The following is a 15,524-nucleotide window of genomic DNA, read 5'->3' on the forward strand; positions in this document are numbered from 1 at the left end:
CCATATACGGCAAGGACAGCAGTCAGATGTGCCATAAGAGGAAAGAGGAACAGTCACTGTTTAAATAGGCTCTATCTATTACAGCGCTAGTAGGCCACCATGCTGTTCTTTTAAAAGCTGATACAAGTGCTTAATAATTCCGGCCGCTGGGGAAGTCAGGTTCTAAAAATAAAGAGAAGCGGTGCTTAAACTCCTGGTTACAGAAGAGGGTGGTTTGGTGTCTTGCTGATGCTGCCCTGTGAGGCTTCTGGCAGTGGCAGGCTGGGCACGGGGCTCCCTCACCCCCAGCCTGGCCCTCCTGGCCCCGCACACTGGCAGTGCTCCAGGCCCCTGCTGTCAGAGAGCCTGCCGGCTGCTCAGTTGGTGCCTCTCACATGACACGCCGAGTGCTAACCGCAGGCTCCCGGAGCCGGACCCCTGAAAGGGTGGGTTTCTGAAAGGCCCTATGACAAACTAAAGCTCGAATGATTTATTACCTTTGTCCTTTCACAGAGTATCATATCAAAGTGTGCTGCACTTTCAAAAATGCCTAATATTCTTTCACATAACACTATTTATAACACAGCTTGATAAGAAGCGGGAATGGGAAATGATGTGCAGAGTAAAGCCAGATGTTGTCAAAGACAAAGAAACGGAGAGGAATCTTCAGAGAATTGCTACGAGGTAAGACAGTGTTCTTGCCCTTTAAAAGCTAAGTGCACTGAAGCTTTGTAGTGATCCATTTCTGATGAGGTTAGGGTCTTAAGCTCTGCCTGGTCAGAGCCAAGTGATTTATATCTCAGCCTGCCTACCTAATACTGGATTCAGTCACAGATTTTGGAGGCCTCGTGAGGCAAGAGTCTAATGGGCTAGGTGTGTATTTGGTGTGAACCTGTTTCGGATCATCTTGTGTTTTATGGTCACGAGAACATTATCATCAGACCTCCACCTGCATTTCTCGTAGGATGCTTATCTAAATTTATGGCACAAAGTGATTGTTTTTGTTATCTTGCACTATACTTATGACTAACAGATTACACATTATAGCAGCTTTGTGCTGTCCTTTCACTCAGCATTTTTTTTTAATAGTGACACCAACATTTAGTTGATGCCATCTGTGCCCAGAGATGAATAGAATCTGGAGGCTGCTGCATGGTCCTTGCCCACTTATCTGGGGGGGAGGTTCTGGTCTCTTTGGGAATAAAGGTGTGTCCTATGTGTTGGGAATATCTGATGGGAGATTGTGTATGGAGTTGAGGACAGGTCCATGAAGGAGGTAGCAGTTGGATTACCATTTAAAGCATACAACAGTTACATTCAGTGAAATCCCTTTTAACTTCCTAGCTGCCTACAGCAATCCATCTGGGTATTGGATGGTGAGCCAGTGAGGCCGGATGGGTGAGGGAGTGAGAGCAGAGCAAGACTGCTAACTGATCCCAGCACTGACTTACTAGCTGGGTGTCCCTGGGCAGTTACTTAATTTCCTTCTGTCTCAGTTTATTTATCCGTGGAAACAAGTGAGAACGTTATACCTATGCTATAGGATTTCTCTGAGAATTAAATGAATTAATACCCACGCAGAGCTGAGAAGAGTACAGGATTGGTGCCAGAGAGTAAGTGCCCCTTACATTTTATACCCTGGGCATCTCCCTCTCTGCACCGTGGTCCCAGCCCTGCTGTGAAGCGTATGGAATTTTACCCATCTTATAAACAAATAAGCTAGGTTGGTAAGGTTTCTTGGATTCTGGCAGAGGACTTGTAGGTCAGAGACAAAGGACTGTTACTCACGGCTGAAGCCGTAGCCAGAGCTTCACATTCCCACCGGTTCCCTGTGTCCCCGGGGGCGGCACAGGTGCCCTCGACAGATGCCTGTGCGTGCGGTGGTTTGTGTTACAGGAGAGGAACTCTGTATCTGGGGATCTGTTGCTTTTATGGGGAACGGTAACAAGCCTGCTCTTTGTCTGGGGGGAGACATTACCTCATCTCTCAAGGTTGCACACCGCAGACACAACCCTGAGAAACGGGCTGGTAAAGAGCAGGCGTTGTGCTCTTCATAACCCAGCAAGAACGTGCAGGGATGCTCAGCACCTGTGGCGGATTGCCTGCACTGATGATGATTATAGCCGGAACATGAAGAGATGAGAGAAGCTTAGAGCTGGAAGGGGTGTCGATGGCGTAAAGCAGTGCTGGCCAGTAGAAATCGACTAGAAATCCAGTGTGAGCCACATGTGCAACTAAAATTTTCTGAGCACCTCCTTGGTAAAAGTAAAAATGAAGTGAAATCAAAGTCAATGATAAATTTTGTTTAACTCAATATATTCAAATTATTTCAACATGTAATAAATACAAAACAAGTATTAATGAAATTAAAATTTTTTTTCCTCATACTAACTATCTTTAAAATCTAGTGTGCATTTTAAACTTGGAGCACACTGCAACATTGTTCTGGCTGTATGTCATGTGTTCACCTGTTACTTGTAGCCTGTGATGACTATAATGGACACTACAAGTCTTAATGTTCAGAATTTCAATGAGTTTAACTTCAAAACAAAGTACTCCAAATAAACTTTTAAAAAAATTAGTTTTATATCATAAGACCTGCAGATAAGGTAGCTGAATACTTTCTAAGCTTCTTGAGTATTATTTTTGCCATATACAGGTAAAATCAAGATCCAGGAGATCTTTCTAGCCTCAGATAATCAGATAGCTAACTGTAAAGCCTGTGCTTATCCCATTGACACTTAAAGTCTTCAGCCATTATGTGATTAGATTTTGAGAAGTATCATCAGTTCAGAAGTTGATTTACAAAGATTGAAGCTGAGAAAAACCACAGATCAACTCACATGTATTTATTCTCTATTCAGATACTTACATTCAGTTTCATTGAAATGTACGTTCACTTTTCAGATTTATTCCGTGCTTTTCACTTGAGCGCATATTAGATGATTGCCTCTTTTCTGAGCAGTGGAAATAGATTGCGCTTGTCCTCAAGAGTTTGTGTTCTAGTGTAATTGTTATTTAATGACATTATTCTGGTCATTTGTGTTCCATAGGGGTGTGGTGCAGTTATTTAATGCCGTTCAAAAGCATCAAAAGAATGTAGATGAAAAGGTTAAAGAAGCTGGAGGCTCTATTAGAAAACGAGCTAAGTTGATATCCTCGGTTTCCAAGAAGGACTTCATCAGTGTTCTGAGAGGGATGGACGGAAGTGCAAGTGAGAAGAATTCTGCTGGGAAGAACTCGAAAGCCAAACAGGTAAGACTTTTACACAGGATTCAGCACATCAGGTAGATGTCAACTCTTAAGAGTTTGAAGGTTGAAAAGCATACTATACCCGCGTGCCACTCCAAGACTCGACGCAGCCAAATTAAAAAAAAGCATACTATAGAATTAATATTTTTTCTTTTCAGATGTTATTAAGATTTCCACATGCCCACAGCCTACTTTAACTCTGTATTCTTATGTTTCATGATGACTTACTTACTCAGTGTGGAAGTTGCCAGTTACAGATGCCAGGGCCTTGCTGTTAAAACTTAGGAACTGGTAGATTTAGGTAAATTTTTTAGAGATAGGACGGTCTTCTATCTGAAATCCTGCGTTTTGTGCATTTTGTAGAATAGAAGGCCAAGTGAGGGATACAGCTTCAATTGAGACTGTTAACCCACAGTGGTAATTGACATGGTGCATAATTTCTAAAATGAAGAATTTGGAGCTTTAGGAAGTATGATGAAAACTCATCCTTGTGCTGAGGCAGCTTTGGTGATACTCGGCTGGTTGGGAGATAAAGAACCTAAATGCTTTTCATGATCCTTTGCATGCAGCTCCGCTTCTCCAGCCCTCTGACCTATGAATCCCAATAGCTTTCTTTTAACTGTACCAAGTGAAAGGTTCTGAAATGTGCTCTACTCTCAAAAGGGCTTATTTACTTTTTAAATTAAAGCAAAATATATAGTTGTATTTGAAGGCTTGTTTTCTGTTGCCAACAAAGAGAACTTCAGTCAGGAAACTAGAGTTTCTATCATAAGTTTTTGTTTGTATTTTGGGAAAACAGTAGAAACTCTGGCAAGAAGAGCATTTAGGAATTTCATGCTCTTCTAGAGGTGAAGTATTCTTCAAGTTTCTTGATTAAGTTGCCATTTTATCTCATTTTGACAAAAGTTTTCTAAGCTGTTTGAATTTGATCTATCTTTTGAATATCAGAAGGACTCACATTTTGCATATTTATGTCAGTGTGCTCACTAGTGCTGCCTTTTAAAGTTTGTCAGAAGTAATTATGAAGACATGAATGCTGTGATTGGGCATTTACACTTTTAAGTTAAAAAGTCTTAACAGACTGTCCTCACTCATGATAAGAATGTTTTACTGTAAGAATTGGAGAAAGATCGAGCAGCATTGAATGAGAAAGAGCTGATGGAAAAGGAGAAAGGTTTTTTTTTTCCCCCTTTTCCTTGTTGGTTTCAAAATAACTTTTAATAGAAGCATTTGCTTTTGCTTTGGGATTAATTTTTACATGAGTTATGGAAAATAAATGAAGGGTTCTTTTCAGTGGCATCATTGTATTTTCTTTGTTACCATTTGCTTTTTTGCCGTTGACCTTCGACTTTCCCTACTTCAGTGATCACAGGCGTGGTGGTAATCTGCGACAAGGTCAAAAACTGCTTGAGATGTTAACCAAAGTGGCTTGGCTTTAAAATTTTATTTCTAGAGCTACCTACCCCACACCAGTGATTACCCTGGCACATTTTCTTTCTTTAAAAAATGTTTGTTTTCATACATTTATAGGAAAACATTAAGTACCTATTTGTACCTGGTGCTATCCTTGTATCTTTTAAAGGTTTACAATTCAGGTGGACACATGACCTCACGGAGAAGGCGATGGCACCCCACTCCAGTACTCTTGCCTGGAAAATCCCGTGGATGCAGGAGCCTGGCGGGCTGCAATCCATGGGGTCACTAAGAGTCGGACACGACTGAGCGGCTTCCCTTTCACTTTTCACTTTCATGCACTGGAGAAGGAAATGGCAACCCACTCCAGTGTTCTTGCCTGGAGAATCCCAGGGACAGTAGAGCCTGGTGGGCTGCCGTCTATGGGGTTGCACAGAGTTGGACACAACTGAAGTGACTTAGCAGCAGCAGCACGACCTCAAGGAAATAAGTAAATAAGATTAACATGACAACATAGAGATTCTAAACTGGTCCGTTTAGACTGTTTGTCATTGCCAGTTACACCAAGTATAGTAGCTGTAATTAAGTGGCTGTCCGTATTTGTGGGGAGAATTTCAAAGTAGCCAATATTCATTTAGGACATAAGAGCAGTTTAGTCTGTGTCTAGTGGAAATAGGTGGACTTTCAGGGCAACTGAAGAGGAGGAGGGAAGGCCAAAGTGGAAATAGATTTGGTGTGCCAGTGAGTCAGACATTAATGAACTGGATAAAGGAGGATATTGATTAAGTAGAGAATAAGATTTCCCTTTCCCATTTCACCTTGTCCTAGCACCCTTGATGCCACACATTTCCCTAATAGCCTCTCCTCCTCTCCTCATACAAGCTTGACAGAAGAGCATTTATGGAAGCTGCTCATTGTCCCTCTCTGGGTGTATTCAGAACACAGGCTTTTAATCTCATCTTCCTAATATTGTGCAACCTTTAGAGTCCATTCACCTACAGACTGAATTCACTGGCAGGTATCTTCCCAGATACCAGTCTCGATTATATCTTGAACTCCTTTACCTGGTTACACCGGTTATTTATGGTTGTGACGTTATAAAGTTCAAAAGTGAAAAGGAGCCAGCAGTGTTACATTAAGCGAAGCTGGGTAGAGTTATAATAATGTAACAGAGGGTGGATCTGTTAGTCAGCATACTTCAGGAGTGCTGGTGGTGGTATGTGTGGTTTGATTGTTTGTTTTTGACCCCTTAGGCAGACTTATGATTTTGGAAACTTACTTTTTTTTTTTTTTAAGAACCCTGTTTCAAGAATTTCCATGCAAGCTATTAGAAACTTTGAGACATTGTGACAAATATTTTTAAACTGTGTCATGCTGCTGCTGCTGCTAAGTCGCTTCAGTCGTGTCCGACTCTGTGTGACCCCATAGACGGCAGCCCACCAGGCTCCGCCGTCCTTGGGATTCTCCAGGCAAGAACACTGAAGTGGGTTGCCATTTCCTTCTCCAATTCATGAAAGTGAAAAGTGAAAGGTAAGTTAGTGACCCCATGGACTGCAGCCTACCAGGCTCCTCTGTCCATGGGATTTTCCAGGCAAGAGTACTGGAGTGGGGTGATCCTCATTTTAGCTCAGACAGTAAAGTGTCTGCCTACAATGTGGGAGGCCTGGGTTCAGTCCCTGGGTCGGGAAAATCCCCTGGAGAAGGAAGGGTCAACCCACTCCAGTACTCTTGCCTGGAAAATCCCATGGACTGAGGAGCCTGGTAGGCTACAGTTCATGGGGTTGCAAAGAGTTGGACACGACTGTGCAACTTCACCTTCACCTTCATTGATTGGATACATGCAGTGGGTTTAATGGTTGTTGTTGTTCACTCGCTTAGTCTTGTCTGACTCTTTGCATCCCCATGGACTGCAGCACACCAGGCTTCCCTGTCCTTCACTATCTCCTGGAGTTTGCTCAAGCTCATGTCCATTGAGTTGGTGATGCTATCCAGCCATCTCATCCTCTGTCACCTCCTTCTCCTCCTGCCTTCAGTCTTTCCCAGCATCAGGGTCTTTCCCAATGAGTTGGCTCTTCACATCAGATGGCCAAAGTATTGGAGTTTCAGCTTGAGCATCAGTCCTTCTCATGAATATTCAGGGTTGATTTCCTTTAGGATTGACTGGTTTGATCACCTTGCTGTCCAAGGGACTCTGAAAGCATCAGTCCTTCAGTGCTCAGCCTTCTTTTATGGTTTAACTCTCACCAACCATGCATGACTACTGGAAAAACCATAGCTTTTAACTAGATGGACCTTTGTTGGCAAAGTGATGTTTCTGCTTTTTAATACGCTGTCTAGGTTTGTCATTGCATTTCTTGCAAGGAGCAAGCGTCTTTTAATTTCATGGCTGCAGTCATTGTCCACAGTAATTTTGGAGCTCATGGAAATGAAATCTGACATTGTTTCCATATTTTCCCCATCTGTTTGCTGTGAAATGATAAGACCAGATGCCACAATCTTGTTTTTTAAAGTATATATTTTAGTTTTTTAAATTTTTAGTGAAGTATAGTTGGATTCTTTTCCCCATAGGTCGTTACAGAGTATCAGGTAGACGTCTCTATGCTATACAGCAGGCCCTTATCAGTTACCCATTTTACATACAGGAGTGTGTGTATGTCAGTGCTAATCTCCCAGTGTATCCCTCCTTCCCCTTTCCCCTCAGGTAATCATACGTTTGTTTTCTACATCTGTGACTCTGTTTCTGTTTTGTATATAAGTTCATTTGTGACTTTTTTTTACATTACACATTTAAGTGATATATAACTGTCTTTCTCTGTCCCACTTAACTTCACTCCATATGATTTCCTTCTGTGTATCCCTAAACTGCAGACACTAGGAAGCTAAGAACCGTGATTCTCAGATTTCTTTGAATTAAGGAGTCAGACTAATTTTCTTCAAATTAAAGCACACTTGCAAGAATTGCAGAAAAGATAGCAAGGAGGGGCGAGGTGGGGGCCATGTTCCTGCTGCTTGGGACATTGCTGATGGCAGATGCGGTGAAGACAGGTAAGAAAGTTGATCTCCCACAGCCCCAGCTTCATGGCCACGGCAGATGTGCCTGTGCAGGGGCCAGACTCGTCCTTCCAGCGTCCAGTCACCCTGCAGCCATCTAAAGGGCCAGTTAGAGTAATAGCAGCTATAGACAGATGCACACATCTGTTATTTTGTTCGTTTATTTAATTTTGTTCAATTATGAGCCCTTTCAAGGATACATAAGAGTTGAAAGTGTTATAGAGTGAATATCCATATAGACACCATCCAGATCCTCCCACTGCTAACATGTTAGTTTTGGTTTATCACATGTCCACTATACATAGATGCGTTACTCCTTATTTTTCAGATGCACTGACACTGCATGTTTTAATATAGCAGTTCCACTGGTGGCCTCCTAGTCCCCTCCAGGCCCAGGTAGTGGCTCCCCTAGAGGACCAGTGCCCCAACTTGCCCTTAATTGAACACTCCAGAGTCCCCTCCTCCAGCCCTCCAGCAATTATAGAGGGCCCTCACTCCATGTACAGTCTGTTTTGCCAGGAGGCATCTTTCTTTTTTTTCTTTTTATTCCTATTTTTTAAAATTAATTAATTTTTTTATTGAAGGATAATTGCTTTACAGAATTTTGTTGTTTTCTGTCAAACCTCAACATGAATCAGCCATAAGTATACATATATCCCCTCCCTTTGAACCTCCCTCCTGTCTCCCTCCTCATCCCACCCCTCTAGGTTGAGACAGAGCGCCTGTTTGAGTTTCCTGAGCCATACAGCAAATTCCTGTTGGCTATCTATTTTACACATGGTAATGTAAGTTTCCATGTTACTCCTTCTCCCCATGTCCGTAACTCTATCCTCTATATCTGTTTCTCCATTGCTGCCCTGTAAATAAATCCTTTTGTACTATTTTTCTAGATTTCATATATGTGCGTTAGAATACGATGTTTATCTTTCTCTTTCGGACTTGCTTCACCCTATATAATAGGTTCTAGGTTCATCCATCTCATCAGAACGGATGCAAATGTGTTCCTTTTTATGGCTGAGTAATATTCCATTGTATGTATGTACCACAACTTCTTTATCCATTCATCTGTCAGTGGACATCTAGGTTGCTTCCATGTTCTAGCTATTCTAAATAGTGCTGCGTTGAATAATGTGATATATGTGTCTTTTTCAACCATGGTTTCCTCAGGGTGTATGCCTAGGAGTGGGATTGCTGGGTTATATGGTGGTTTTAGTCCTAGTTTTTTAAGGAATCTCCATACTGTCTTCCATAGTGGCTGTATCAACTTACATTCCCATCAACAGTACAAGAGCATTCCTTTTTCTCCACACCCTCTTCAGCATTTATTGTTTGTAGGCTTTTTGATGATGGCCATTCTTACTGGGGTGAGGTGATATCTCCATTGTAGTTTTGATTTGCATATCTCTAATAATGAGCAGTATTGGGCATCTTTTCAAGTGTTTGTTTGCTATCTGTATGTCTTCTTTGGAGAAATGTCTGTTTAGGTCTTTTTCCCACTTTTTGATTGGGTGTTTGTTTTTCTGCTATTGAGTTGTATGAGCTGCTTGTATATTTTAGAAATTAATCCTTTGTCAGTTGCTTCTTTTGCTATTATTTTCTCCAATTCTGAGGGTTGTCTTTTCACCTTGCTTATAGTTTCCTTTGCTGTGCAAAAGCTTTTAAGCTTAATCAGGTCCCGTTTGTTTACTTGTGTTTTTATTTCCATTACTCTAGGAGGTGGGTCATAGAGGATCTTGCTTTGATTTATGTCATTGAGTGTTCTGCCTATGTTTTCCTCAAAGAGTTTTATAGTTTCTGGTCTTATATTTAGGTCTTTAATCCATTTTGAATTTATCTTTGTGTATGGTGTTAGGAAGTGTTCTAATTTCATTCTTTTACATGTAGCTGTCCAGTCTTCCCAGCACTGTTTATTGAAGAGGCTGTCTTTGCCCCATTGTATGTTCTTGCCTCCTTTGTCAAAAATAAGGCACCCATAGGTGCATGGGTTTATTTCTGGGCTTTCTATCTTGTTCCATTGGTCTATATTTTTGTTTTTGTGCCAGTACCATACTGTCTTGTTGACTGTAGCTTTGTAGTATAATCTGAAGGCAGGCAGGTTGATTCCTCCAGCTCCATTCTTCTTTCTCAAGACTCCTTTGGCTATTCAGGGTCTTTTGTGTTTCCATATGAATTGTGAAAGTTTTTGTTCTAGTTCTGTGGAAAATGTCATTGGTAATTTGGTAGGGATCACGTTGAATCTATAGATTGCATTTGGTAGTATAGTTATTTTCACAATATTGATTCTTCCTACCCAGGAACATGGGTATGTCTGTTTATGTCATCTCTGATTTCTTTCATCAGTGTCTTATAATTTTCAGTGTACAGTTCTTTTGTCTCCTTTGCTAAGTTGCATCAGTCGTGTCCAACTCTATGCGACCCCATGGACTGGACTATGCAGCTCACCAGGCTCCACCGTCCCTGGGATTCTCCAGGCAAGAATGCTGGAGTGGGTTGCCATTTCCTTCTCCAGTACATGAAAGTGAAAAGTGAAAGTGAAGTCGCTCAGTCGTGTCCAACTCTTAGCGACCCCATGGACTGAAGCGCACCAGGCTCCTCCATCCATGAGATTTTCCAGGCAAGAGTACTGGAGTGGGGGTGCCATTGCCTTCTCCATTTGTCTCCTTAGATAAGTTTCTTCCTAGATAATTAATTCTTTTTGTTGCAGTGATGAATGAGATTGATTCCTTACTTTCTCTTTCTGATTTTTCATTGTTAGTATATACAAATGCAAGTGATTTCTGTGAATTTTGTATACTGCAACTTTGCTAAATTCACTGATAAGCTCTAGTAATTTTCTGATACTCTCTTTAGGGTTTTCTATGTACAGTATCATGTCATCTGCACAGTGAGAGCTTTACTTTTCTGATCTGGATTCCTTTTATTTCTTTTTCTTCTCTGATTGCTGTAGCTAGGACTTCCAGAACTATGTTGAATAATAGTGGTGCAAGTGGACACCCTTTCTTGTTCCTGATCTTAGGGGGATGCTTTCAATTTTTCACCATTGACAATAATGTTTGCTGTAGGCTTATCATATATGCCCTTTACTATGTTGAGGTAGGTTACTTCTATGCCCACTTTTGAAGAGTTTTAATCATAAATGGGTGCTGAATTTCATCAAAGGGTTTTTCTCCATCTCCTTTAATTATCATATGATTTTTATCTTTAATTTGTTAATATGCTATATCACATTGATTGATTAGTGTATATCAAAGAATCCTTGCATCCCTGGAATAAACCCAACTTGATCATGGTGTATGAGCTTTTTGATGTGTTGCTGAATTCTGTTTGCTAAAATTTTGTTGAGGAGTTTTACATCTGTGTTCATCAGTGATATTGGCCTGTAGTTTTTTGTATTGTCTTTGTCTGGTTTTGGGATCATGGTGACTGTAGAATGAGTTTGGCTATGTTCCTTTGTCTGCAACTTTTTGAAAGAGTTTCAGGAGGATAGGCATTGGGTCATTTCTACATGTTTGATAGAATTCTCCTGTGAAGCCATCTAATCCTGGGCTTTTGTTTTTTGGTAGGTTTTTGATCACAACTTTAATTTCAGTGCTTGTAATTGGGTTGTTCATAATTTCTATTTTTTCCTGGTTCGTTCTTTGAAAATTGAACTTTTCTAAGAATCTGTCCATTTCTTCCAGGTTATCCATTTTATTGCCATATAGTTGTACATAATGGTCTCTTAAAATCCTTTGTATTCCTGCAGTGTTTGTTGTAACCTCTCCTTTTTCATTTCTGATTTTGTTGATTTGGTTCTTCTTTTTTTCTTGATGAGTGTGGCTAAAGATTTGTCAGTTTTATCTTCTCAAAGAACCAGCTTTTAGTTTTGTTAATCTTTACTATTGTTTCTTTCAGTTTTTTTTCATTTATTTCTGCTTGAATCTTTATGATTTCTTTCCTTCTAATTTTTTTTTTTTTGTTCTTCTTTTTTCCAGTTTTATGTGTAAAGTTACATTGTCTGTTTGATGTTTTTCTTGTTTCTTGAGGTAGGATTGTATAGCTATAAACTTCCCTCTCAGAGCTGCTTTTGTTGCATCCCGTAGGTTTTGAGTTGTCGTGTTTTCATTGTCATTTGATTCTAGAAATATTTTGATTTCCTTTTTGATTTCATCAACCTGTTGGTTATTTAGAAATGTACTATTTAATATCCATGTGTTTATATTTCTTACAGTTTTTTTCTTGTAATTGATATCCAGTCTCATAGCGTTGTGGTCAGAGAAGATACTTGATACGATTTCAATTTTCTTAAAATTACTGAGGTTTGATTTGTGACCCAAGATGTGGTCTGTACTAGAGAATGTTCCATGTGCGCTTGAGAAGAACATGTATTCTGCATTTGGATGGAATGTTCTGAAGGTATCAATGAGATCCATCTCATCTAATGCATCATTTAAGACTTGTGTTTCCTTATTAATTTTCTGTTTTGATAATCTGTTCATTGGTGTAAGCGGGGTGTTAAAGTCTCCTACTATGATTGTATTACTGTCAATTTCTCCTTTTATGTCTGTCAGTGTTTGTCTTATGTACTGAGGTGCTCCTATGTTGGGTGTGTAGATAGTTACAATTATTATGTCTTTCTCTTGGTTTGATCTGTTGATCATTAGTAGTGTCCATCTTTATCTCTTGTAATCTTCTTTACTTTAAGGTCTGTTTTGTCTGATATGAGGATTGCTACTTGGGCTTCCTTGGTGGCTCAGACGGTAAAGCATCTGCCTGCAGTGCAGGAGACCTGGGTTCGATCCCTGGGTTGGAAAGATCCCCTGGAGAAGGAAATGGCAACCCACTCCAGTACTTTTGCCTGGAAAATTCCATGGACTGAGGAGCCTGGTAGGCTACAGTCCATGGGATGACAAAGAGTCTGACACGACTGAACGACTTCACTTTCACTCCAGCTTTCTTTTGCTTCCCATTTGCATGGAATATATTTTTCCATCCTCTCACTTTCAGTCTATATGTGTCTTTAGGTCTGAAGTGGGTTTCTGGTAGACAGCATATATATGGGTCTTATTTTTGTATCCATTCAGCCAGTTTGTCTTTTGATTGGAGCATTTAATCCATTTAAAGTAATTACTGATATATATGTTCCTATTGCCATTTTCTTAATTGTTTGGGGTTGATTTTGCAGAGCTTTTTCCTTTTCTTGTATTTCTTGACTATGTAAGTCCCTTTAGCATTTGTTGTAAAGCTGGTTTGATGGTACTGAATTCTCTTAACTTTTGCCTTTCTGAAAAGCTTTTTTATTTTTGATCAGTTTTGACTGAGATCCTTGCCAGGTACCTTAATCTTGGTTGTAAATATTTCCCTTTCAGTACTTTAAATATATCCTGCCATTCCCTTCTGGCCTGCAGAGTTTCTGCTGAAAGATCAGCTGTTAAGCATATGGGTTTCCCTTGTATGTTACTTGTTGCTTCTTTCTTGCTTCCTCCGATATTCTTTGTGTTTAGTCTTTGTTAGTTTGGTTAGTATGTGTCTTGGCGTGTTTGTCCTTGGGTTTATCCTGTATGGCACTCTTCGTGCCTCTTGAACTTGATTGACTATTTCCTTTACCATATTGGGGAAATTTTCAACTATAATCTTTTCAAAAATTTTCTCATACCCTTTCTTTTTCTCTTCTTCTGGGACCCCTATAATTCGAATGTTGGTGCTTTTGACATTGTCCCAGAGGTCTCAGAGACTGTCTTCAGCCCTTTTCATTCTTTTTGCTTTATTCTGCTCTTCAGAAGTTATTTCCACCATTTTATCTTCCATCTCACTGATTTGTTCTTCTGCTTCAGATATTCTGCTACTGATTCCTTCTAGAGTATTTTTAATTCCAATAATTGTGTTGTTTGTCTGTTTATTCTTTAATTCTTCTAGGTCTTTGGTAATTGATTCTTGCATTTTCTCCATTTTGTTTTCAAGGTTTTTGATCATCTTTACTGTCATTATTCTGAATTCTTTTTCAGGTAGTTTGCCTATTTCCTCTTCATATATTTGGACTTCTGTGTTTCTAGTTTGTTCCTTCATTTGTGTAGTATTTCTGTGCCTTTTCAATTTTTTTTTTTTAAGCTTACTATGTTTGAGGTCTTTTCACAGGCTTCAGGGTTGAATTCTTTGTTCCTTTTGGTTTCTGCCCTCCTGAGGTTGGACCAGTGGTTTGTGTAAGGTTCATACAGGGTGAGATTTCCGCTGACTTTTTTGTTTGTTTCTTTTTCCTCTGAGGGCAGGGCTGAGTGAGGTGGTAACCCTGTCTGCTGATGATTGGGTTTGTGTTTTTGCTTTGTTTGTTGTTTAGATGAGGCATCCTGCACAAGGTGCTACTGGTGGTTGGGTGATGCTGGGTCTTGTATTCAGATGGTTTCCTTTGTGTGAGTTCTCGCTATTTAATACTCCCTACGTTTAGTTCTCTGGTAGTCTAGGGTGTTAAGAGTCAGTACTCCCACTCCAAAGGCTCAGGGCTTGATCTCTGGTCAGGAACGAAGATTCCACAAGTGGTTTGTTATGACATTGAGTGAGATCAAAACAAATACCCAGAAACGAGAAACCATGATGAACCCCAGACAAATGGTAGTTACAAAATCAGGCAAATAATAATTAAAATAATGGAATATACACACATACACACATATGTGTGTATATATATATACACACACCCATAATCAAAGTCAAAACAGTCCAACAGAAATAAAGTACAGATTGACCTGGCAGACAAAGTAAATAAAAATTTATATTTACCAGTTAAGAACAAAACTAATTAAAGCACAAACTGGAAAACCTAAAGCAAGGTGCCAAGTAGGGAATAAATCAGTGAAAACAAAACTAACAGATATGCTGAGAGGAACGGAAACAAAGCATAGATGTTCAAAGTTAAATGGAGGTAGATGAAGAAGTTTTGTATCCATTAAAGATTAACTGCCGGGGGAAAAGAACAGTAGGAAAGGCAAACAAAGGAATAACTGCAGAAAGAGCATAATAGGTTTAGGAGAAAGAAAAAAAAAGAACGAAAAATAAAGTGTAAAAGATTGATCTGATGAACAAAGGAAACCAAAGATTATATGTACTAGTTAAGATCAAAACTTAACGCATAAACTGGAAGACGAAACTAAAGCAGGGTGCTAGCTGGGAAATAAAGCAATGCAAACAAAACTAACAGGTATGTGGAGAGGAAAGGAAAGAGAGAAAAGAAAGAATAGATATGCAGAGTTAAATAGAGGTAGATAAAAGAGATTTATATACATTAAAGATTAATTGCAAGGGGAAAAGAGCAGTAGGAAAAGCAAACAAACAGATGTAGAAGAAGTAATAATAGGTTTAAGTTAAAATTAAAAGACAAAAACGAAGGAAGAAGAAAGAAAAAAGAAGAAAAACTCTACAGAACTGAGGCAGAGGTATATAACAATAAAAAATGTGACTGAGAAAAAAAAAGCTCAAAATCTTAATTAGATTTCATAGTGCCAATAAAATCAATAACTACAACAGAGCAGGGTGGGGAAAGGGAGGGAAAAAAAGATAGAATCCAAAAGAATATACAGAATAAGTCAAAACATAAGAAAAATGTTCATCTTGAGTCACTAAAGTCAGAGTCCTTTCCCTCGCTGGGAGTCGCAGTCCACCTCACCTCCCTGGGATGCCCCCCAACGCTGTGCTGATCTCTGGACCTCCTGTGGGGGCAGCTCAGGTCCTCAAATGGTCCTACTGTGTCTTCTTTCCTCCAGAGTCCACAGGTATCAGAACTAGTGCGTTTTCTTTTGTGGGAGCTATCAATGTCATTTTGAATATTCGTTAGACACAAGTGAAAGTGAAGTTGCTCA

At 39.8% G+C, this 15,524-nt stretch overlaps 1 protein-coding gene across 2 annotated transcripts in view; it reads left to right on the forward strand.

Annotated features, from left to right (window-relative positions):
* RRP15 (ribosomal RNA processing 15 homolog) overlaps positions 1-15,524 on the forward strand; it is a 52,455-nt gene that overhangs the window by 14,662 nt on the left and 22,269 nt on the right. For both annotated transcript variants that reach the window (XM_068986260.1, XM_068986261.1), the window contains exons 3-4: positions 566-663; positions 3,033-3,234. In XM_068986260.1, the coding sequence (XP_068842361.1) occupies positions 566-663; positions 3,033-3,234 (300 nt within the window). The remainder of the gene's footprint in view (positions 1-565; positions 664-3,032; positions 3,235-15,524) is intronic.

The sequence above is a fragment of the Capricornis sumatraensis genome, chromosome 14 (genome assembly GCF_032405125.1).
Source record: "Capricornis sumatraensis isolate serow.1 chromosome 14, serow.2, whole genome shotgun sequence".
In the NCBI taxonomy this organism is placed as follows: Eukaryota; Metazoa; Chordata; class Mammalia; order Artiodactyla; family Bovidae; genus Capricornis; species Capricornis sumatraensis.